The 25,683-nt window shown below is 41.2% G+C and overlaps 1 protein-coding gene and 1 long non-coding RNA gene across 4 annotated transcripts; one reads left to right on the top strand and one right to left on the bottom strand.

The window, feature by feature from the left end:
* Positions 1-15,782: 15,782 nt before the first annotated feature.
* On the top strand, positions 15,783-20,573 carry il12ba (interleukin 12Ba). 3 transcript variants are annotated; one of them, XM_076041574.1, is made up of 9 exons: positions 15,783-15,893; positions 17,647-17,817; positions 18,222-18,309; positions 18,399-18,686; positions 18,790-18,895; positions 19,014-19,255; positions 19,367-19,539; positions 19,680-19,801; positions 20,386-20,573. In XM_076041574.1, the coding sequence occupies exons 2-9, from the start codon at positions 17,782-17,784 to the stop codon at positions 20,429-20,431; spliced, it is 1,101 nt and encodes a 366-aa protein (XP_075897689.1). In that variant the 5' UTR covers positions 15,783-15,893; positions 17,647-17,781; the 3' UTR covers positions 20,432-20,573. The 3 variants fall into 3 exon arrangements, with proteins under 3 accessions (XP_075897689.1, XP_075897688.1, XP_075897687.1); XM_076041573.1 differs by having other exon boundaries at positions 15,810-15,897; positions 17,656-17,817; XM_076041572.1 differs by lacking the exon at positions 15,783-15,893 and having other exon boundaries at positions 17,417-17,817.
* Positions 17,346-18,727, bottom strand: LOC142898581 (uncharacterized). Its single transcript, XR_012928612.1, has 3 exons — positions 18,589-18,727; positions 18,204-18,318; positions 17,346-17,419 (listed from the first exon to the last, which is right to left on the bottom strand). It is a non-coding gene; the product is annotated as an uncharacterized LOC142898581 (long non-coding RNA).
* Positions 20,574-25,683: the final 5,110 nt, after the last annotated feature.

Genomic DNA, 25,683 nt, shown 5'->3' with positions numbered 1-25,683 from the left:
TGAAGTGTCTCTTTCTCTTTGGTTACTGTGCTGGGTCAGGGACTTTGGTGTCTACTTAGATAATGCTGTTAACTGATGTGTTTCTCAAGGCCACCTTAAGGACAATTTGTATGAAGGGAGATGACGCACAAAGGCAGATCTATCATCAGTGATGTAACATTGTTTTTTATATGCTGTTCATGTAGGTACAATGAGCTTTTGTTTTAAGTCTATGCATTTCTTTCAAACTAATGATCTCAAAGGGAATTTTCAAAATGAGGCGCAATAAACAAAGCAAATCAGTTGTTAAGGTTGTCTGCTGAGATGCTTCAGCCACCATTTGGCTTTGAAGCACTAATGAAATGGTCCAGTTTTGTAAAGAAACAAAAAAAGATAGCTGAAAAAGAAAATAATCAGTAGAAATGAAAGAAAACATCTGTGGTAAAAGAAATTTCGTGGTCAATTCTGACCGACCGCCCTTGCCAACGTTAATGGGCAGGATGTGAAACCTTCACTGCATCGCAACTGGGCCTCTTTTGTTTTGTTTTGTTTTGTTTTGTTTTGCACCTATTTATTCAATCTCACTCAAAATAATAAAATTACCCCTGTACTTTTCAGAGGCCGTTTGAGTTAGTCTGATGCAGACGCCATTTCCGAGGTGAACACTATTAACGGCCACAACAATATTGTGTATTCCAACCTTTTTACACCCTCCTCCTCTTTCACCCTCTGGCTCGGACTCTGACCACGGCATCCACTGCTCTCCTTGTTTGGAGTGAGAAAGCGCAGAGAAAGGCGGTCCCCGTGCATTGCCGTAGCCAAAAGCCGAGGGCCGTTGGAAACCTCGCTGAGCAGAATGCTGAAACACAACTCTGACACGATGAGGAAACTGAAATATTCACACATGGATTCTCGTCTGTCTGATGCACGCTGCGTGCTGTAAATTATCCCTCTTGTGTTTCGGTAAGCTGCTAACGTTGCATCGTGTGAGGAGAAATGCAAAGATCAGGGCTGTAGAGCATTCTTAGACAACTCTTGGACTGTCACAGAACAAGGCGGGGCTGGTGTTTGTTGTACAGTATGTTCGCTCATTAATAGTTCATTAAGTCTGCATGGACACCCTTGAGCAATAAGGTGTTTTTAAAACCTTGCAATTGTTGCCAGCTTTTCCCCTCCAGAAAAGTAATTGAATGTGTTTTTAAAAGAAAAAGTAGCAGTAGCAGCCGCATCAGTGGAACCGGCAGATAACAAGTAGTACTTGACAGACGCAACTCTGAGGACTCACTGAAGCAGATGAAATGACGGTATTTCATCTTATTACAGGCGACACGTGTGCAGCATCCTCCATTCTGTCTCTCCTTTGTGCTTGTGCTTGTGCTTGTGCTTGTGCTTGTGCTTGTGCTTGGCACAGGCTGAGACGGCCCAGCTGGAAATTGCATCTAGCACAGTGGCGCTGATAGAACGGTCATTCCCCTGAAGGTTTGTCAAACAAGGAGCAGATTATTATCCAAATCTATACTCCACAGAGAAAGAGCCGACCGTGGTTCAGACACTGTCAGACACAAATTCAAAATGAATTTTGAATTTGCCTTGTCGACTGATCATGCTCTTTAACCCCCCCCCCCCCCCCCCCCCCAAACTGTTAAATTTGCACTTGGCACTATGACAATTTTTCATACTGCCAGCCTTGCACTATAAGAATGGCCGGGTATTTAATTTTCGATCGTTCTTATTATTTTTATTTTAGTTATTGCATGCCTGAGTAATGCCTTTATGTACATTACTCAGTTGACTGGAGCCCTGTTACAAAAAGAATTTCCCTCGGGATAAATAAAGTATTTCTGATTCTGATTCTGATTTCATTGATTTCATTTAAAAATGAAATCACTTAAAACAAGGTAGCTGTCGCAGCCACGTCGCTTTACATTTTTGGAGTCACAAGGTTCTATAAGTTTGTTTGGACCCAGAAGCACATCCTTATTCTCTCTTTCTCCAGGCCACAGACCTCTCAAACTAATTCAAACTAACTCAATTTGACATGTGTGGAGATGATGAGCCCAACTGCACAGACAAACACCGTTGTAGCTTCCTGGGAAATTTTGAGCATCACAAGCTGTTGCAGACATCGTCATTTCTCAAGGCCTGGTCACGCCGCACTGACGTAAAGCGGGAAAGAAAAAGAATTTAGTGTGTGAGCTACAGTAACGCTTTTGTTATGAGAACTGTATGGTGACACATAACATGAAAGTATCCAAGGGTAATGAATGATTGACTTAAAGTCTTCTGTTCATATTATACTTATAATCATAAGTATGCAGTACGATATGTTATTTTTTGTTTAAGATGGTATACAAAGAAATAAAAAAGACAAATATAACACTAACCCTGTCCGTGTTTACTAAAAAATTAAAAAATCTACATACTGCAAAATCTACATGCCTGTTGATTTAGAGTTAGGCTTTCATCCCATTCTGACTTTGTATGAAGAAAAGATTTCAATATCTCTGTTTGCCCCTTAAGGTTGTACTTATTTTTCTCTCATCCAGTACTTATAAGTCAGTATCACTGATTGGATTTGGGATTATTGAGGCGACCCATTGAAAGACCCAGCCTTGTCAGGTACTGTACAATTTGTTCCACATATCATTAACCTTTCATATGGATTGCAGCAAATGTCACAGCCAGAGAGTGAAAATGATCCAGTAGCATTTGGTCAATACTCTTGAAGACTAACAGCCCCTGAACTTTCCACTGGAGGAAGAAATGAGTCTCTGAACTCTTCAATTAAGGTCGGGCATACTTACAACACTGACATCACAGATGCTGCTGTGTGATCATTGCTTTTCTCACTATCCTGTTCCTGTTTGTCTAATCTCTAGTTCCTAACAGTAAGAAGCTAAAGGGAAAGTCCTAAGAATCCCCTTTGTTGCTTCGTAAAAGAAATTGCTCATTAGGAAATATGGCTTCTAGTTATTTCAGACTTTTCTTTTTGTTTTTAATGCACAAAACCAGTTCAAGACCAATAAATAATGTCTTCTTTGTCCCTGCTTTTAAAGAAGCTTTGAGTTTGTTACGAAATCTCGGTTGTTTGGAACATTTCGCTGTCTGAGTCTAATGACAAACTGCTGCTTTGTTCTGCCATCACACTGTGCAGCAGGCAACTTGGGTGTGGGAAGAATTGGGGTCCCACAGCATGAAAGATTTCTTCTAAATCAGGATCATTACAGAGTTTTTTTTATATGTTGTTATACAGACCGGACACAGGAAGTAACAAAATGAACCATCTTCATGGGTAAATCTAACCAAAAAGTTAAGTCTACATAAGGTAGAAAATGCTAAAGCATAAATTGAATTCATTCAGCACAACTTCATCCTTTGTAATTCGAGGTGTGAAATTTTCTAATGCATGAAACCACTCCAGTGTTTTAAAGACAGGCAGAATTCCAAGTAATGTGCCATCATCCGTACACTTGAAAGAGGAAAAAGAAAAACGCAGCGGTACAATGTGACTCAAAACAGCAATGTCAACACTGTGTTTTTACTCATAATAGGCACTGTAGCAACTAAACACACAGGATAAGCGAGAATGCAACACAGCTGCCTGTGTTTGCATGCTCCAAGAAGTTCCTGTCTGCAGGATCACTCAGAGAGAGAAAAAGGCAGCTAACTTGCGACTATCATTTCAAAGCCTACAGTGTATAAAATATTAAAACATGCAAGTCTGGCCTTTAGTGTATATTTTGGCTAAAATGTTGAGAACTTCAGATTATGGGCTCTTGCATGACAACATGCATGTGGTATGAAGACCTGTTTTTTTTTTTTTTTTCCCTGTTGCTTTTACTTTGGATTCTAAGGCTACCACAGATGCAGTGACACAATTTAGAAAATGTCGCCAATTTTGGGGGAACCATCCCTGTAAGTCTAATTGAATGAATAACTGAACTCAAAGGAATTTTGAAATTCTTTAGACAATCATAAAATATCAGACCGAATGTTCTGGATCTGTAACAGAAAGAAGGCACGGCTTCCTAATGCGCAGTCAAAAGAAGAAAAATTCCAAAGGTTTTTCTCACACTGTGAAATCTGAATGAGCAAAGCCAGCACACAGGAAGAGCCTCCCAGAATACACATAACTGGTGTTTATAAGGTCCTACCTAATCAACTGTCTTGCTCTCCACATATGGAGCTTTGTTGTCGAGAATATTTTACTGCCACCGACATCCTCACGTGCCTCCGTAACGACGGCGCATAAGTCACCTTTTACGACTTTTTCCTTTCATTCCACTTCTGAAGTTGTGTTACTGTAACACGAGTCGAAATGGAACAAACAGAACCGCTCGTAGAGCACGGCGAGTGTGACGAACACACGGATAGGTTTGACCTGAACACCATATCATGGTATCATATTGCACTGTTCTCCTTTACTGCCAAGCCCCCTCTGACCACCACCACCACCACCAAGAAAAACCAAGACGAAGCACAACTTCCAACCACCTGATGGAAACAATCTCCCCTGATTGCTCCTGCAAGACATATAATTATCACTACATCACTGGCAGTAAAAGTGCTTGACTGGCCACTGAACGTGTTGCCAGGGTCCCTCTGTGCTGCCAGTTTCCCGGTTTCCTGCATCATCAGTGCACGGTCCAAAACCCAGAACAAGGAAAGATGTTTTTCAATTGCAGTCGGGTCTCAAGCGTCGCACCGCCAGACCTACGTATGAGACTACCAGAGCACGATAAGTCGGCTTTCTCGCCAGGGTCTGGGTATTTTCACTCATCTGGGGCTTTTTGTTTGGTGCCGCTGATTCACCACCGCAAGCCTGAGTCACACTGCTCCTTCTCTGTCTTCTTTGATTGAGGGAGTGGGTGCCAGCTAACTGCGCTCAAGCTGTGTTCAGCCAATGCAGACTGATACAAAGTTCTGGCAATCATGGCCTTTGTAAGAAACTAACTCTAAGCACAAATAGCATTTCAAAAGAAAGGGTATATGGAAGAATGCACATTCCAAAGACTTGGATGAAATTCAATGCTGGTGAGCTTTGACAAGTTTGTTCTGCTGACCTGATGCACTTAACTTGTTAATTCTTCCATTTGATGTTTATATAACCTGCGTGGCTTCCTGGCATTTGAGAAGCGAGTACTTCATGTGCTCACAAAGCAAGCTAGTGTGACTATTTCTTTCCTTAAGCGCCAGGTCTAAAGACGTATTTGACTTGTGCCTGCCTGCAGGGGTGAAGTGACGCTGAAAAGCCACATGATGAGCGGGCGCTACAAAGCAAAAGACGAAACATTCGGCATAAAGAGACCTTTCAAGGTCTCTGTACATCAAGTGGGAGATTTTGTCCAACCCTTCAACCCACATGTGACTCGCTGAGAGGTTTGACGCTGCCACAAAATGTAAAACTTTGCCTCCGATCATCACATGGTGGTTCAGAATGGACAATATTGAATGTGTGGCCAAGGCCAAAGACGAGTAAGTGCCGTGTGCGAACCCAGGGAAGGAGTGTGAGTCTCATTTATATTCCCCCCGGATGTACAGGTGTGTCAGCCAATAAAATGTGTCAGCCGCGCTTGGGTCCAAGTTAAGTGTCGGTATGTCTCTGCGCGCCTGGGCTCAAGTGTCATATGAGAACTTATCTCCCTTTTTCCTGGACACATGATGCCAGTTCGTCACCGGCAGGCACCATATGCATTTCGATTAAATGAAACCTTGCACCTCTGAGTGTCTCTGATAGTTGGCAGTTCAGACCTGAGGAGCGCTGGCCAAAATTACTCCAAGACCGACTATTTATGTCACAGGCCACTTCCCACCTTATCACATGATAGCACTCGGAAATTAAGTGATCATATTTAGAGCGTGTGGTTACTGTACTCCAGGCATACGTACGGTCAACTTTGTGGTGTTTTGCTAAGATTGCACAAATTTGAGGCCGATCACATTGCTTCTGCAGTGAAAGTCTGATGGACATTTCATTTATCAGATTGCCTCATTTCGTATGCAGACAAACGATCCTTGAATCCACTCAAACAGGTATGAAGTGCTAAAAGCGCTGCGCAGTGATTTGTCAGGGAATTAGCGTGGCAAGATGGAAAATCCCCTAAATTTCTTCTCCATATTAGCAGCTGGCTGTGTTCATGCTGCTCTTGAGTTAGAGAACATATCAGGCACTGAAAAAATGGTTATCGTAGCTTTTTTTTTTTATCCCAGTCTTCTCAGTTTGCAGCTCCTCGACTCGCAAACGGGAAACCCGTTTAGCGCTGCGTTTCCTGTGGTTGGTGAGATTAAGGTTTGCGCTGCTGATGAACTGCTACAAAGTTCATTCCTTTCCTTCTTCAGCGGCGCAGATCTGTGGCTGCTCGCCTGACACCACAGATCCGAGACTGCCCACCACTCAACCCAAAAAGAAACTGCACCTGTGGCTCAAAACGCCTCTGGCTTCACAATTCAGCTGCACCAACAAGACCGGCGTCAACATGACCTCAAAATATGCAACTGCAGTGAAAATATGAGCTCTTTTTGTATATTATTAAACACATCCTATTACCCCTGAGGGGGCTTCTATGTTTTTTTAAAACAGTGGTGAGAGAAAATGAAAAAGTTGCAGACTCAGCTGTTAAAATGTTTTCTTTTTCTTTTAAAATGCTTTGCCTCCTCATCCGAATATAAAATGTCAACACAGACACTATAGCACAGATTTAGCAAAAGCTTCTTTTTTTTCTTTTCTTTTTAAATTTTCTTTTTTTTTTTTTTTTTTAACAATACCGTTCCAAGAGAAAAAGAAAGACAGATCTTCCCCAGCTGTTCGCCCACCACTCTGTCACACCAACTGCGTGGCCGCCTAGCGCGTAGACGCCCTTCTAAATGCGAAACACTCTAATAAAGGCGCAGTCTGGCATCGGGGTTTTGTTGACAGAAATAAACCCGTCACTCGCCACCTCCGTGCGCAGGGCTCCAAGCGAGCCTTGATGAGCGAGAACACTATGTGAAAAGCCGGCAGGCAGGAATAGAGAGGTGTGAACAGGTCAGGCTAGTCGGCTGAGTTTGTACTGTGACAAAAACAAAACAAAAAACAAAACAAAGTGTGAGCAGCAGGGGCCACAGTGCGCGTGGGGTTACCCGTGGGTCGCGTGTGACAAGTGCGGGTTGCGGCATCGGCGTGATCAGCACAAAGCGTTTTGCGTGGCTCAAGGATCCACCTGCGCTTTCCGAGGCGACCGTCGGGCTGAGGCAGTGGGCACGGCTTCCATGAACACGCACGCACGCACGAGTGAAGCCACTGGAATGGGAGGGGAGTGCCCGCGCGCTCTGGTGACTACGTTCGAGTGATGCTCTCTCGCCACGTGCTATCTCGCTTCCTGCAGGTGTTCCGGCAAGGTCACGTGTTTCAAATTGCACTCATTCCTCTTCGGCATACTTTTGGTAGGAGTAACAGACAGAGCCGAGGCGTCTGCGGAGCGGGAGACAAAATTCAAAACTCAGTGCGAGACTGTTCTCCTAATAGTCAATCAAAGAAAGTTTGTAGGACGTGGGTGTTCTCCCTGAGGCTTAATGATGGAACACAACCTCTGGCTATGCCGTTTTGTTCGTCACTCATACTGATAGGAGTCAAACGGTGCAGGGAAGTAATAAATGCAGACAGCTCGCACCGGGGATTAACGAAATTGCAAAATAGCGGGAGGTGGCAGTCGGTCCTGGGGGTTTCAATTATTTTTGACTCACTTTAGGAAAAAAAACAAAAAACGTATGCTTGCTTAAATGCAACATAGTGACTCCGTGAACAGTCATTAATTTGGACGGATGAGCGTATTGCTACGCATATTTGTTCTGGCTGGTAGCATGATGTGGCTGCAGCGAAAGGAAAAAAGGAAACCTCTCCAAGAAGCTAAACAGATTTGCTGGGTTGGGGGCTGACAGTGACTCACTCTCTTCTTTTTCTCTCACCTTTATTGCTCCTGTGGCTGGTTGCCATGCCCACCGTGATGTACGCGGCGAGCACACTTTAGGGACGAGATGGGCAGTGGCCACGCCGTCCGTCATCCAGTGGGGAAAAACCCGAAAAGCCAAATGACAAAAGATCGTGACCAAACAATGCCTGGGCTGAGGAGACTCGCAGAAATTGGTTTTAGGGGAGGAGGGGGATGTGGTCTGATTCTTCAAAAGGGAAGTAGTACTTAGAGAGAGCTGCCATTAGCGAGGGGCACAGGAAACGTAATTGACAACCCTGCTCACTGACCCCCCCGCCTCCCCCCGTCTCCTCACCGTCTTGCTGTGTAGGTTCCAGTTTGGGTGGAGAGCCAGCCGACTGCAAAGATATGGAAAAGGCACAAAGCCATTGTTTTTTATTTTCTGAAGGTAATAATAATTTTGTTGCTGGTTTTTTAATTGGAATCATTAACTAATGGGGAAGTGGCTCTCAAAAACTGGCTTTACGGAGCCACCGTCACCCCAAGCAGCAACCCGAATCAAAGACCATTTTTCAGCTTCTCAAATTTGTTGTGTTTTTCTTTTTGCTGATGTGGGCACAATGGAGTGTTTGGGCTTTTTACGCGTTTGTCTTTTCAAATCTAACAAAGAGCGTTGGGTCGACATGAATCCACTCTGCTGGTGATCTAACAGAATCAGCAAAGACTAATTCTGCTTTGGAACTGATAAACCTTGAACAGGTCTGATTTGTCAATCAGTCGAACATACTGTAGCCCTCCAACATCCAACCAGGAGACACTTTTGTGACGTCTGCAAACGAGCGCAGCACCGAATAGTGTTCGCATAGACCTTGGAGACCTTTGAGTTTTTTTTCATATCAAGTTACATGTGGAAGCGGTTGACTTCAGCGCCAGTGAATCCCCCTCCTCTTCAGATGGAGCGAGGCCAGACAAAACAGCAGGAGAGACAGAAAGTTCTTGTTCCTGATGCGCAGAGTCACGTTGTCCACGCAGAGAAGGTATTCTGCTGTACCTCTTGTCACTTCGCATCAAACAACCTTTTCCTTCGTCTGTTTACCTCTTATCGTCGAGTGTTTGTTTTTGCCGTTGCACCCGGACCCCCTCCCTGACATGACGTTGGACTGGGTCTTGGAGGCCGTGGCCCAGCCAGGATCCATCCAAACCTCTCGTGCAGCTGCTGACCCGGTGGAGTTACCATCCGCTCGGCGCAACTTTGGGTAACAACTCGAGGCATCTGTTCATCGGGAAATTCCAAAGATCAGCGAAGGCTCACGCAAAACAGCCGGCAGACGTCTGAGGCGAAAGGAGAGAATTCCTTTGAGGTCTTACCAGAAAGGCATAACAAGCGTTTCAGAATGTTTTCATTCTCCAACACATACGCCGTTTGTGTGGCTGAGGTCACTGAGGAGGATCGCGCGGGCCGTGCAAAACATAAATAAAAAATGGAATAGGATCATTTGCAAGCAAGCTGTTTACAGGGATTCCAGACGATGGATGGATCATGTTTATACACCCATTAATTTGAGGAAATCTCACTCTCGCCCGTGAGTAACGTGGCCTTTTAAGGATTCTGATAACATGTCACCCGTAAAACAGCTGCGCTGTATGGGTGGAAAGCTTGCCGTCACGCTTCACTTTTTAGCACTTTGAGCCGGTATTGTTTGGATCCCAATGATTTAGTTAAGAAAATTATTTTGCATTTTATGTAAGCTTCTGGGTTGTTGTTTTTTCCAGACTAAATTATAGGTATGTCCTCCAAGTTTTCTTTCAAGTGTTGCTCAAGTGACCTTTCGACAGTACAGGTGGGGGCAGCCTCCCAGCACACAGCCTTGATCAGTCAACCCTCACAGACTGGTCATTTATTTCAACATTAAAAACCATTGTGGTGTGAAAAAATATATATATATATGAAAAAATGTAGACCTAGCTAATACAGCGCCCTGAATACAAATCTATTTTCCATTTCCAACAGCACACTGAGAGATTTTTTGCCTCGCCACTCACTCTCAGACAGTGGTAGACGTCTTTTTCCCTTCTTGGTGCCCAGTTTGTGACTTATGAATAATGCTCCTTTTTTTTTAATATGGAACGGAACTAAAAAAAAATTTGCCTATGCGCCGCTGTAAGCCCAGTGTACCGGAAGAGAGGTGATATAATTATAGAATATGATTGCTCTCTGTCTTTGCCATCGCCTCTGACGTGTTGTTTACGAAACACAAATCAAAGGGATAATCGACTTCCACCCACCTGCACACTCACCTGCATATCAATGTGATTGTTTAAAAACGCAAAACAAGTCCCAAAGAGCCTGCGAGTGGGAGAGACAACAAAGTCATGGTTAGTTCCGGGCCTTTTTTGTCTTTCTTCTCCCAGTTTTATTATGAAAAGGCATCACATTTAGGCGTATGACAAAGACACAAGGACGAGGAGCTTAAAGCGCTTCTCTAATTTAAAAATACATAAATAATAATAAAAGACTGTGTGTGTCTCTCTCTGTTCTGGAAGCACAGAAATACAAAGTGAATGGGGTGGACGCAGGTTTCCAGCAATATCACAGTAAATTGCTTCTGATTCCAGCTGATGCTTTCAGTGATTTTGAAGCTCAAATTAAACAGGAAAGCTCTTCCCAACATCGGTTGCTATAGCAGCAAGACGACCAGACAGTCAAGTAGGTCAGACTAATTTGCGGCAAGATGAAATTCTAAATGTCTGTGGGTATATGTTTTTGCAACGTGCAAATTTTTTTTCCAGCAATATTTGACCCCTCATCATGCCTGCCACCTCCTTCCTAAAAGTAGGCCTTTCAACTTCAAAACAGAAACAAAACACAATGCTAAATAAAACATGCATCAAGTCTTTGCAGGAGGAATATGCATAGATTTGGCTCAAACTCTGCAATGCTGCTGAAAGAGCCAACTCGGCCCTCAGGTTTGTCACAGCCCACGCAAAACCCTGAACACAACACCAAGTGCTCCAAGCACATTGTTGTTGTTAGAACCTATTTCAGAGCCACTGAATGAACAAAAAATAATAATAAAAAAAACAAGTCCCGAACACAATCTCTGTTCTTTTTTTAGCCTCAGTGATCACACAGTGATTCACTCAAACCTTGAACTTTTCTTTCATTGTCAACCTTGAGGGATGAGAGGAGACCCGCTTTGTGTGGCGTCCAGACTTAAAATGTTTATTTTCTTCAATGACAAGGTCATGTGGGTTTTTTTTTGTTCCTCCAGAACAGATGTTTCTGTTTCCCGCATGGGAGTGATGAGTCACTTTTATTCGCTGTGGCTCATCGTGGTATTATCTGACTTCTGTTTACCTGAATGCCTTCTTATATTGCAGTTACCTTTAAAATGGAACAAAAGGCATCTGTCTGCACATCCCGTCTTCCTTGGATGAATTTTTTTTTTTTGGCCGTCAATCAACATTTCTCAGATACCAGCAGAGGCATTTTTTTTTAACTTGACGGTGAAAACTCCCTTCGTCCCTTAGGTGTGTTTTGCACGATCGTACTTGGGTATAAGTGTTGCAACACACTCTTGACATACCGCAGATGAGCGTTTTTTGTTTAAGGCACCAGAGGTGGAGGTTTCTCTCCGCTTGCCTTAAATCGCAGTTTAATCTGAAACTTGGAGGAGGATTTATGACCTCACGGTTAGCTCTGGGCCACTCACACTCCAGTATGTAACTGAACCATCAGCGAGGGAGGACTTGATGTCATAAAAACAATTATAAACAAGGGGATTCACCTTTAATAAAACAAAACTCTCAAAAGTATTTCACGAATCTCAGTGATGACCTCATATCAATAATTCTTCAAAATGAAAGAAAAACATAATTTGGGAGATAGAATGAAATGTTCCACCCTTCTGCTGTAATAGTCTGATCACATATTACAGGAGACAGCTGACCAATGTCTCATTGCATAGGCTGCACCAAGTCACGTACAAACTAAACCAGTAAAAAATAATGTAATATTATAATCAGGTTTATTGTTTCTCAACCTGTCTTGGTTTCTGCTATTAACATGTATTTTTTCATCTTTTAAAGCACTTGTTTTAGTTCCATTGTCTCTTCTCACTTGATCTTTTATTAATATCAAATAAAATAAAAAAAACACCATGCAAGGTTTGTGCAGCTAGCTAAACAAACTCTACTCCCTCACAATTTGCAGTGTAACTTTTGCACTCTGAAGACTTGTTAAAGCAGCTCGTTGAGCAGTGAAGAAATGAGCTTCGAGCTTTGATGGGCAAGTCATTTGACATTCCGCTGGCACGACATCAAGGGCCCACTTCTCCACATATCAGCTAGTGCAGCTCAGATAGCACAATGTGACTGGACCAAAATAGTCCATTAAACTGATTGCGTTGGCCTCCACTACTACCAATTACACTTGTTCTGCTCTTTGATCCAAAATTACACCTGACTGCCGGCGACCTTTGAGACTTCACCTTTTATCAGATGTACAAGCTTACTCTTGTAGTCTGTTTACCTCAGGCAAAACAACCCTGCCTCGTTGTGCAGCTGCACTGCACTGCGAAATGCATCACCATGGTTGAGGATTTGTGAATTATTATTTTACTGGTGAGACCATGCTTTCTCCTGTTTGTCAGTATATTACCATCTTTGTTTGATTGGATATTTGTTTATTTTGGTACAACTACGAAGGACAATTCTCAGCCTATTGAGAATATTTTTTCCTGAAAAAAATGTCAACCAGTTAAAGTCTTAAATGTGCACGCTGTTTAAACCCTGAATGGTTTGTCTAAAGTGTTGACTTTGGTGCATTTTTCTTCACTAACTTGTTCTTCTCTCACATCTGCATGTTTGTGTTCTTTCGGATTGGGTTTAATTTTCTCCAAAAAAACAAAAACAACAATGCTGTATTTCCGATTGTGTCGGCAAGAAAAAGAAAAAAAAAAGTCTACACATCTTTGTGAAACTGACAAGAAACTCATAATTTTTGCTTTAAGAACACCAAACCGTTACCCTGTTGCATCGCTGGGATACATTTCTTAATGCTACTTTAAACTTCTTCATACAAAGTCACTTTGCTTCCATTTGTAACAGGCCTCTTGCTGTTGGCCTGAGATGAATGAAACCCTTGGTCTTGGGCACTTAAAGGATGAGGGTTAGTATGAGGAGAAATACATTAATAATCATAATTTTATAAAAAGAACAACAAAACACTCATGAAAGTGACACTTCATGTTGCTCTTGGCACTAAACCAAACGCAGAAGATAACAGCCAGCCAAAGATCAAATCGTACAAGGGAGATCCATCAGGACACCAGTGGAGTCACTGTTCTGTACAGCCGGTCAGGATTTGTCATTCATGAGCATCCAGACAGCCGACGGCAGCCGCTGACCTCACGGTGCAGTCAGAAAAGGCTGTCAGACCGGCAGACACAACATCGGCGTGTACTTGCTCTTTCACGGGAGCACTGGAGGCTGAAGCTCTAAAGCCCTGTCTGACACGTGAGGTGTTCGTTAAAAAACAAAAGGCTCGCCTGCGTTGGAATGAGAAGAGTGGCCTCGTGTGAATCACTGAAACCGATTCCCATATACGGCATCGAGGGTGCGATCCCCGTTATTGCTGGAAGTGTAAAGCTGTCCTGTTAGTGAAACAGCGGGAGTTTGTCTTGGTTACAGCCCTCCGCCTCAAAAGGGTGCCTGTGATATAGAGCGCATTAAAAGGCATCCATTGTGGAGATAATGAGCACCTTCCCGTGTGTCTTTGCAACAAAACTGTCATTATGCCCTTCGACCACAATAATCTCCCGCCTCTCAATGCACAATGGGAAAATCGATGCTTGAAGCACCGTCTGTTGTTGCTCAATTGATTGTTCCCAAGCCTCATTTCATCTCCATTCAGAAATTAATCTTTATTTTTTCTCGTGAATGGGATCAAAAGAATGAAAAAAAAAGAAAAAAAAGCACAAAGGGACATTTTGTAGTGCCAAATAGTCGGCCCACCAGCTCGCATTGATCTTTTGCAGATCCTCCACTTGAGCGCTATTTTCTTCCAAAACAAGTTTTGTGCAACTTCTTACTCAGTGTCTGGTAAGTGCGATATGATGCCTGAGCGAGAGCCACCCACTGCCTCTCCGTATGCAGCAGGATACCCCTCGGTGACCCTGCTCTCCTGAGGAGGGACGATAAAACCCCAAGCCACAGTAGCTAATATGGAGCCAATCAACCTCCTTGCCGAGGGAGGCTGGTCTTTAATTAATGAGCCCTTCCACAAAACACAATATTAACAAACTCTTGTGTTTAGTTTGAGACGAGTTTCCCATTGCTTGACCTCCAACTGATACGGCCTCAAACAATTTCAGAAGTTTATGTGAAGACCAACGGTCCAAAGACCGAGCTTCCATCCAGGGTTCACCACAGCTAATTGATTTATTTAAGTTTGTCACAGTCCTTGCATTGGATGCTCCTGACACGACTCAGTGCCTTTTTCTCTCTCCTGTCAAAGATATGGTTTGGATACTACAGTACATTTGCATTTACACTTGTGCTTAATGCACCATTCAGCACACTTGGGCTTGGTTTGATGAGATTAACTATGTGACAGTGATCTAGTCAAAGTCACAGTCACCTGAAAACTGAGAGTGTCATAAACTCAGGAATCAATTATTTTCTATGCAAATTGGCATTTATTTATTTATCTTTCAACTTATTTATTTGTTTGTTTATTTATTTATTTTTACAATTACAGGCAAACACACATATCAACCAGTGGGCAAAATCATATCACTACTAAGGTCTGTCTGTAGCAAAAACATATGTTACGATCCAAATCACAAAGGCCTTCATCTCTATAATAGAGGAAGCATAGTGACGCTTCCACCGCTTTCATCCAGCATCTTTTCCCCTATTCAATCACTATAATCTGTCTTTTACCAACACGCATTTGTACCATTAATGCACCAACCTCCTCTCCTCAACTTCTTATTTCCTTCCTTGCCCTCCCTCAAACGGATGAGATCACCATGCTGATTTCATTCCAGCTGCGATGGTTTCGAGGCATCTGGGAGACATTCCAGCACCGAGCTGAAGAGCTTCTTGCCCAGCCGTGTAATCCCCAACAGCTGCACAGCGTCAGTTTATGACACTTGCGCAAGGACACCAGCCAGAGTCAATTACGTTTGATTCTATAGGCCCAAACGAAGTAAAGCACACATGCCCTACGTTCCCCATGATGTAATAATTCGGCCCAGACTGACTGTGCTGACTGTATGACTGGCAATGTTACATTAATTATTTTAACTAGCATGATTTTTTTCTTTTTTTTTTTTTCTTTAAAGATTACTGTAACTGTCTGGACAACTTTCCTCAATGAGCTGTTTCAAATATTCTTTTCTAACTTTCTGGAGGCATCTTTGAAGCATCTGGTGATCTGGTGAAAGAAGTTATCAACTGTACTCTGCAGTGTACAGTGTAAGGTATTCCCGATGCTTCATCCTTCGTTGATTTAATGTTGGTCTAACTTTTCATCTTCTTGTCACGGCTGATTAATCTCAGTCCGAATAAGCCTTTTACCTTCCCAGCAAACCTGACCAGCAGCGACCTCTAGAAGGGTTCCTTAATATACCAAAGGGAATTGCTACCATCTAGTGTGTAGTTCTATTTCTGCCCCATAACATTTAGCGATCCATACAGCTGCAAAACGCCTCTGTTGCCCCTAGAGGGCGTGCACTGCATGCTGATTTAACCGCTGCTTTGAGCCTTCAGCAGGTGCACGTCATTACAATCAATGACGTAGTGCACGCTGAGTCAGGACCGGAAGTTCCCGTCTCTGTTTTTTTTTTTCTTTTTTTTTTTTTCCCGTCAGCCATTCAATTATTTGTTGTTTTTTTTTTCTTTTAACAAGTTGTACCACATTTTACGAGCAATGTCGAACAACAAAGTGCTGACTGTAAACTTTAATTCAACGGTATTCAGCAAACCGCTTCTTCGAGACCAGTAAGTCCAGTTAAGCGCTAGTTAGCTAGCGCGTCACTGCTTATCTGTTTTGTTTTGTTTTTTACTCACTCTTCAATCCAAAACAAAAGTACGACAGAAATACACATCTACAGAAATACACACGATATATGCAACTTCTATAAGCTCCACTGTAATTTAGTTGCTGCATTATTTACTATTATTTACTGGCACCTTGTAAGTTTAGGTCACATTTCAACTCGTTTTAGTTTGTCGTGATCACTTTGCAAGAATATACTGAATATTATATAGTTTGTTGTTGTTGTTTTTAATACATAAATTTAAAAAAAACTTGATTAAAGTGACACAGAAGTAAGTAATTATATTGTGTCTCTCATCACCTCTGCTAGTTGGAGTAATGTTTTACTGAGCATGTTTTTTCTTCTTCTTATTCACTGCTGTCATTTGGATTTAATTATGAGTGTACTTCCCCTGTAGGTAATTTGTAGGGTCATTCTGTATTTACGCAACAATAGTGAAGCAACTCCACATTTCAGATTTTTGATAATGAACAGTTCAGATGACTTTATAAACATCTTGAGTAATTGTAAATGTTGGTCGTTATTCGGCTCCAAGGAGAGTTGCAGTTGTGTGCAAAAGGACTACAAACAGAGGGCAACTTACTTCTGAGCCCCTCACCTGAGTACTGATGGTGATGGCACACACTTTCACCATTTCATATCTATCAATACAAGGTGGCTATTAGAGGGCATATTTTGCATTAAGGCATGGACTAGATGTTTGCATAAACCACAGGTGTTTATGATAAACTGTCTAGGTTCTTAAGAATGGGTTTAAATTATTGCAATTTCAATATATTTTTAGTTTACTGGCTTTCATCAGTAGAATTTCATCTTCTTTTTTTTTTTTTGCCCTGTGGTTTCTCTCGAAACATAATGCAGAAGTAGCTCAAAGAATCCACGTAATATTTCATCCTGTTGTACAGTGGAATGCACACATACCTGAAACCACACGCCCACACACATGCAAACCTTCCAGCATGCACAAACACAGATGATGGAACTGTGCCATATATGTATTTATTCCTTTAAACTATATATATATATATATATATATATATATATATATATATATATATGTATATATATATATATATGTATATATATATATATATATATATATATATATATATATATATATATATGTATATATATATATATGTATATGTATATATATATATATGTATATATATATGTATATATATATATATATATATATATATATATACATATATATATATATATATATAAAGAGTTAAATTACCAACTGTTGTCTCAACTGTTGCAACAGGTGAGCACAAGAGCAGTAAATGTTGACATGTCGATGTGGCTTGTTAAATTTGTTTTCTAACAAAGTACCATTCATGACTGGTTCCTTTTTGCTGTGTTGTTTCGTCATGCTGATGCGCTTACATCTCATTTCTCTTGACGGAGATGCTCCGCTTTCACTGACGTGCTTTCGCGGTGTATAAAAATGTCCAGATCCCTCTGAAAAAATTGAACCCAAAATTTCCAGTCAGTGTTTGACAGGTAATAAAAACCTGGTAGGAGGGTGACAAAAAGAAAGCAAAACAAGCAGACACGCCTCCTTTCATGGCACATAGGTTTCACATGTGCGACTACTAAGAAATCCTTTATATACTGAATGTAAGCATGACATTGAGCCCTCTGTTCATGTTGATGATGAAAATCAAATCACGCATGGAATTGTTCAGAAACGGGAGGGATGCTGTAACATCCATGATAGTGGCTGAGAAGTGGGAGTGTCTGGCAGGTCCAACAGAATTTCCCCCAGACTCTGATGGGAAATTTTCTCCTTTGAAATGTCGTTCTTATAAACCTCCCTCTCAATGGATGTGTCAACAATCATGGATGCCAGCGGCAAGGTAAGATGTGACTTTTGGCAAAATTGTTCCTCTTGATTTATTTGAACTGCATTTTAATGGGAACGCTCAGCTGATTGATCAGCTTCAATCTGTTAATTAAAAAAAAAATCACATTAAGAAGAGAGCTAATCTATTTTGCTTGTCTATTTTAATTCATTTTTTGTGCCAATTTACAGGGCTAAAACAAAATTCTGTTTCACTATAATTTTTGTTATGCGATGTTCTATTCATACAACCATTTTCCTTAGTTATGTCATTTAAAGCTACTTAACATTTTAAGATTTATTTAGGCTTTATATCTTATGGATATAACAATAACGTTTTCACAGATTGTCATTACTCTCTGTTGCATTTTTTTTTTACTTTTTCTGTAATACTAATCTTACCTCCTTTTTTTCATCTAGATGAAATTATTTGTTTTCAGCGTCCTCCTTGCATTTTTCAATCTTAGCTGCCAAAGTCCTTCGGGCCATTGGACCTTGGAGCCGCACAGTATGTTGCCTGAGTTTAAGAAAAAATGAATAAATCCGATCTCAATGTGCTGTTAGTAAGCGTTAAAATGCTTCCTCGTCTTTGCCCAGCTTTAGTTGTGGAAGTGGACGGCACAGCGGGCCAGCTTCCCCTGAGCTGCCTGACTTCTTCAGAGGCCGTGGACAGCGGAAGCTACAAGCGTGAGGAAATCATCTGGACAAAGGACGGTGAGGAGGAAGAACAGAGAGGGAACACGTATGTGGTGCCGCTGCTGGAAAGCTTTGGTGGGGGCAACTACACCTGCTACAGCAGTGACGGCTCAGTCCTCAACCACACGGTGGTCCTGATCCACGAGGACGAGACCAAGAGGAAGAAGATCCTGGTGAGGCATGGCCAAGGTATGTTGCTAGAAGACAGTTTCATTCTGCAGAGATTAAAGTGTTTGTTGTTGGTTTTAGTAAATCACTGCTGTTCTTTTTTCTTTTTTTTTCTTAATTTTAGAACCATATTTGACGTGTTCCACTCAAAACTACAACGGACAGTTCCACTGCTCTTGGTCCTGGCACAGCAGTCGCATTGGCAAAGTAGCGTTGATCAAAGCAGGGCGGTGAGTGACTGATGAGAAGGAAAAATTTCTCAGAATGAGAATTTATTTGTTTTCATTGGATTTTTTTTTTGTGCCTTTTCATTTGGAAAATAGAATTTATTTGACCGTTTATTTGCAGTGTATCTGATTTGGGCGAAACACAGTGTTCCGTGGATCCCAGTGGGAACAGCTGGGTCTGCACTTCAGGGCTGAGCAGGATCATCTGTTCGGTGGACGACAGCGGCCATGGGATTCTGTGCGTGGACCAGCAGCACTGTCCCTACGCCGAAGAGATTCAGCCCGTCCACGTCACCGTCTTTGTGAGCTCTGACTCCTTCCTGCTGGAGAACTACTCCACTCTCTTCTTACTGTCCGAGATAGGTCAGTCAGAGGGAACGGCTTCACGTCACGCCTTCCTGTATGAAATGTGGTCTCGCCTGTCTTCGTCACACTCTCAGACTCTCTCTGTGTTGCCCCTTTGAACCCCGACAGTGAGACCTGACCAAGTTCAGATCAGTAATTTCAACAGCACCATGATCGAGTGGAGTTACCCGACCTCTTGGAGCAGTCCCTTCTCCTACTTCCCTCTGACTTTCCAGATAGCACAGCTGAAAAGCCTGTGCAACGGGTATGAGAACCCATGCAATGACTTGAGTGCCGCAAAGGTAAAAAGCACACATCAAAGATGATAGCTGCATGTTTCTAATGTGAAGAACAAAATGTGAAAAGTATTTAAGGCCATGAAAGAATTTTACTTTTTATTTTTTTGCATTGCTTGATTAATTCTGCTATTTGTGCTCCTTAGCTCTTGACCATCCACCCTCCGCATACTTGCCAGTTTCAAGTGAAGCGCAGAACCAAGTGCGTCTGTATCCGTGCAAAGGACGCTCTCTGCAACTCACAGTGGAGCGATTGGAGCCACTTCAGGTCAGTGCCTCGCACTGCTGTGAAGTGGGACACGGAGCCTTTATTTCCTCTTGACTAGCTGACACGTTTGTCCCGGTTCCCCACCTTGTGCGTGTGGCCTCGGTGTCACCCTGCCTGCAGACAGCCGGGTCTTTACCACAGACCTCCATTCCTCTCCTTGTTAACCTCTCAGAGTTTTTGATCAGTTTAGGATAAAGTCATTTTTCATTTGGATGATTTGATCATAAGTTATTCAAAATAAAATAACAGTTCTATATATAGTATCAAAAATCTAAATATGTTGTTAGCTGATGGCTTTTTCAATTTTTACTAATTGAATAACCTTGGCAGCAGCATAATGTCAAGTCTTACGATTTTAAAATACATACAAGCTTTTCATTTCTGCACAGATGCTATGTAAATTTTTCGAAACTTTTTTTTCCCACACAGTTAATCTGTAAAGAAATATTTAACACATAATGCAGCTAAGACCTTTTAGGGTAGTAAAACTATCTCATTTTTTTATCCTTGTGTGTAATATTATAATTCTTTAATTCATTTGGAAACAGCGCGGTATTCCTAAGTTTTCTTGTCTTCTATTGCAGGGTGAAGAGAGGCAAAAAGGACAAACATCGCCCAAAAAGAGCATGATAGAATCTGCTTACCGGCCAACTGAATTTTTCTTTATTTGTATACCTGTTTCTCTCCTTTATTATATTTATGGTATTATTATTATTTTTTTTTTAATATTTTCATTAACAGGCAACTAAATAAAATACAGTTTATGCTGTGATCTTTGTCTCTTTATGGTTTTAATATTTTTTTGTTTTCCTGCTCACAATAAACAACCTTACCCGCTAAAAGAACATTATCCCTTCTGAACTTCTCCGTAAAACCACATTGACAAACACATCCTCTCCCTTTGCCCTGGGTGAGCTTCGTTCTGAGCGCATACCTTTTTATAGAGAACTGAAACCTCCGTGTTGTTTCTCTCAGATAAGCAATTTAAGACCTGACACAAACGTGTACTCTGCTGCTCCTCCCTGGCCAGTCAGGTGAGAGTGTGGCATTTGGTGGAAAGTCCTCTTCGCGAAGTGTCATTCCCATTCAAAGGCATTTCCTTCTGCGAGTGCCAAACCCAATATAAACTGTTTTGTTGCCAACCTTTTTATCTACGGGGTCATCAAAGATGTGAAAGTGACAGCCAGCAGCTGCCTATGCCAGGACGGGTGTGAACAGAAAAGGAAAGCGCAAATTCGAATTGTGTCATAATTCAAGGCCCCATGTAAAACGTTTCATCAGAAAGTACAGTAATTTTAAACCGAACCGAAAGTAATCACTTGCACATGGGGACAGGGAGAGGGCTGTGAAAACAGCAAAAATGGCTTTTGAGGCAAATGAGGGTCACTATTTGTGTGTTTGCTCCCAATGACTGCAGTTTTCTGCCAGCGGAGGAAGTTCAGTGTTAGTCAGCCTCACGAGTACAGTTGAGGGCTTTCAGTGAGATGCATGTGACCAGAGCGACATGGTGTCGTCCTGGACTTTCTCTGAAAAGTGGAAGTTATTCTTTGGCTTTTAGATGTCAGAGTTCATGCCACAGAACTGTCGTGAAATGATTCAGCTGTTTGGGTATGAGGTGCGTTAGTGCGCTGTGATTTTAAAGGTCTAGTGCGTGAACGTTAGTAGCCTGGAACGATAAGAAGTCATACTCCTTCATAATGTTGGATGCCGACTGTTCTGTCAGGATGCCTCATGTCCGCTGTCTGCATCACCTGGTGATGTGAATCAATAATCATTTGAATGTGAAGATTGAAGTTGAAGTACCTGGTAGAAAAATAAGATATTAACCAAAGTTGTTGTTGTTGTTAGAAAATGACACAGTTATTCACTGTTTTTTTAGTGACTTGAAAAAAGAAATTGCATCTGTATATTTTATTCCATTAGACGTGTTCATATATTTCACACTGTCACCTTTTATAGGCATTTTGACTGATATTTTCTATATTAATATCTATTCAGGCTAGAATATTTTATTATTTTAAATTATTATTTTACTTTTATTGCTGATTGCTGCTGTCTGTATTAGCTAGCACTCACTCAAAAAGTAGGTTTTCAGCAAGCTTATAAATGTCAGTTTGGGTGATGTTGAAATTACCAGATCTTACCTCGATAATTAGATATATAATTATTTCTCTCCAAGCATTTATTTTGAAAACTATTGGCAAACATACATTGGTACTTAAACGTTTCCCTTCTTTTTTTTTTTTTTTTTTTGTTAGCATGCAGAACATATTCCAATGTACGTCCTGCAATGTGGAACCATATTGTGTGATGACATGCAGCATGTGCTCTATAGTTCCTACAATATAGGCGTGGTAACATTGCACATAGCAAGGTTTTTGTTTTTATTACAATATTTACTTGACAACAATTTACTTTTATGACATAGATTTATTATTAGCATGGAAAACATAAAGTTGTCTCAGTAAGCATCCATTCTTACAAATAATACCGCCCAATAGATTGAGCTGTTAATGCTCCGCTGTTGCTCATTTACATAAGGATCATTTTGCATAATACTTAGTTTAGTTCCCCCATATCTATGGGAAATATAAAAAGCCAGCAGATGAGAACAGCTGCTATCCCCATTGATGGCACTGTAGAGTGACAGCAGGAAATTACTCAGGAGAGTAACAGGAGAATATGAGAAGCAAATGTCAGACGTAAGCATGTAAACTAATAGTCTTCCTGACAGAACCTCTCTATCATCTACATAATAAACTTAACAGTGCAAAGTTTTGCTTATTTGATGTTGTGTGTGTGTGTGTGTGTGTATATATATATATATATTTATGTATATATATATATATATATATATATATACATATATATATATATGTATATATATATATGTATATATATATATGTATATATATATATATAAATATATATATATACATGTATATATATATATATATATATATATATATATGTGTATATATATATATATATGTGTATATATATATATATATATGTATATATATATATATATATATATATATATACATATATATATATATATATATATATATATATATATATATGTATATATATTAAGTGGGGTTGGGAAAAAAAAACTTCGTTGGATGCTTCTGCAATTCTTGTGATCTTTTCAAAAGGAAAACAAAATAGATATCTTAAAAATTAAATAAAACCCCAGATTTGTATATTCACAAATGTATTTATCCCTGAAATTCCACATAGAAATACTAAAAGTCCAGACGATCATGAATACACCTACAGAGGACAAGCCATTCTTTTCAGTATGTTCTCTGTGAGTTGAACCTTCACTTCCCTGTCATCAAATGCAGAAGAGGATGTAAGCACTTTCGGGGACAGAGATTTTAGATAGACACCCGTGACCTCCATGGCACTGAACTGTTTTCACAGTTTGGTATTTGCATTTCCCCCTGTGCAGAATGCCAAAGGGTATGATGATGTTTGTTGCATTCATGACTAAATGAAACGGTCAAAATTCCTTCAAGTGTTCCCTTAACTGTTACATTAATGACTAATTTTGATAGATGTCCCATTGTTCTTTGTATGTTGGTTGGTGAGTGTTGAGGGGCATTAAAACTTACTTAAACTTGGAGAAAAACATGAAGCTCACTGTTTTAATAGATTGAATAAAAAAAAACCAAAATGACCTTTGTTCAAACTGTCGTGAACAAGGTTTTTTTTTTTTATTATTATTGTTCTTTTGGCCACTTTGACTATGTTGTCCACTGTTTACCTTTAAAAGAGCAGTTAAGCATTATATTGGCCTGATTCCAGTGATATGAATTTACGTATCCCTGGTTTTTCGGTCTTGCTTAATTTGTAGTTTCACTGTCCGGCCACAAGATGGTAACATTACATCGATTACAGTCAGTGGGGTTTCCGCTGCCGGTGGTTTCAAATCACCTTAGGTTCCGCGGTGAGCAGCAGGAAGTGCCCACGTGTTTTTTGTTCTTTTTCCCATAGTGCGTATTTAAATTTTCGAGTTAAAATCGCGGTGTTTCTGTTTATCTTTGCTATGGTGCTCGCCTTTCCATCTGCTTGCCTTTAATTGTGTTTTACTCGTGGTTATTATTAATTATTTATTTATTACATTTCTAAACAAAGTCACGAAAGTGTAGACACTCTTGATTAAATAGTTGTTTTATGTTTGTATCAAGGACGCTATACTTTCTGCCGGTGCCTCGTCTACATGCCTAAACGGTTAACATCTATATTTGTCTCCTTTTATGTCTCCTTGGGAGCATATTGGAAGACATACGGCCCATTCTCCTCAGCATATGCCCGCTTCTTCTTCCTCCTCTTCTTCTTCTGTCTTTTTTTTACTCGTCATTTTTTTATGATTCTTCAATTCAATCGAGCCATTATTATCATCAGCCCAACCTTTTGATTTACGGCAACATATGGCGTGAAGGCGGCGCCTACAACTCATTTCTGATCAGTCACTTCAAAATGTCTAATAGAGTTATTACAGCGGTGGAGTTTTAATCGCGTCCCCCATATGTGGACGGAACGGGGCCGGTTTTGCCGCTCTTTTGCATGCGCACGCAGTTAGCGCGCACGCAGGCACGCCTCTGAATCGTTTGACGCGACGTGCGCATTCCTGGCCGTGCGTAATGGACGCAGCAGTTGGCCCAAACCTTGGTGCATTTAACAAGGCAGGACTCCCAAGTGACGTCTCTGTTTTTGGGGTGTGTGTGTGTGTGTGTGTGTGTGATATGGTGAACCCGAGAGATATAAATACACGCTACCTCAGAGGCCCGGAGTGCTGGCCGCGCTGTTGGCCCCCCGCATGCCGACCGAGGCGGACAGTTCGTGGCGAGAGAACCGGCCACAATCAAACCAATGTGCTGAAGGATAACTCTGGACGTGTGTGTGTGTGTGTGTGTGTGTGTGTGTGTGTGTGTGTGTGTGTGTGTGTGTGTGTGTGTGTGCTGCTTTTATTTGTCACTCTTTATTACGCCCCGCTCACGTGTGGAGGTGCTCGCGTTTCTCTTCCCACAGCAGGGGACATAAATAAACAGCGATAGACAATGACGGGATGATTGCGCGGGTGTCGTGTCAATCCCTTGGCCGTTTATGGCATTTATTAGACTGACTGCGCCTCTCATGTGGTCTGGGCAAATGCACACACGAAGGAATGTGTGCAACGCTTGCGTCCCCGTCCCCCCCTCATATCGTCTCAACGAAATTTAAAGTCAATATCTTTCAATTTCCGAGTTAAATTAGATCCATTATATATAAAATCATCCGAATGTTTGTGTGATCATTTGAGGCGTTAATGACGCGTTTTTGCTGATCTGTGATCTTATCTGGATGATTTGAACCACCAATTTTCGATAAAAATCTTAATTTTGTAGCCTGTTATTTTTAAAGGGGGGTGGGGGGGAGAAACTCATTCTTTTCATTTCAGTATAATATACTTATTGAACAGATGGCCCCGGGACAATTCAATTTGACAATTTAGAAATGACTCTGTAATGATGGGGGGTAGGGGACAGGCGGGACTGGTGGGAAAGTGGGGATGTTGTTTCAAGCTGGTCTCGGCTCTGCTGCCTCTTAACGCATCGCGCAAACATGCAAATGTTTTGCTTCTTTTTTTTTTTCCCTTTGTGTTTTTTTTAATCACCAGACATTTAAAATTTCTTGAATTTCTTGACAGCCTACCACAGTGCGTTTGTTTCCCCGCTCTATCTTCATAATCAATTTGTAATTTATGACTTACTCGCTCACGAATCTGATATATTTTTCAGAATCAATGTGCTGGGTTTTGAATCATTTTGAAACTTTTTAAACTTGAATAATGTTGCCGTTTCACATGCTCTGTGTTCACATGTTTTCACAAA

The sequence above is a fragment of the Nelusetta ayraudi genome, unplaced genomic scaffold (genome assembly GCF_046127955.1).
Source record: "Nelusetta ayraudi isolate G7.1 ecotype Tasmania unplaced genomic scaffold, CSIRO-AGI_Nayr_v1 ptg000068l, whole genome shotgun sequence".
NCBI classification, from domain to species: domain Eukaryota; kingdom Metazoa; phylum Chordata; class Actinopteri; order Tetraodontiformes; family Monacanthidae; genus Nelusetta; species Nelusetta ayraudi.
This window is presented reverse-complemented; position numbering and strand designations above follow the sequence as displayed.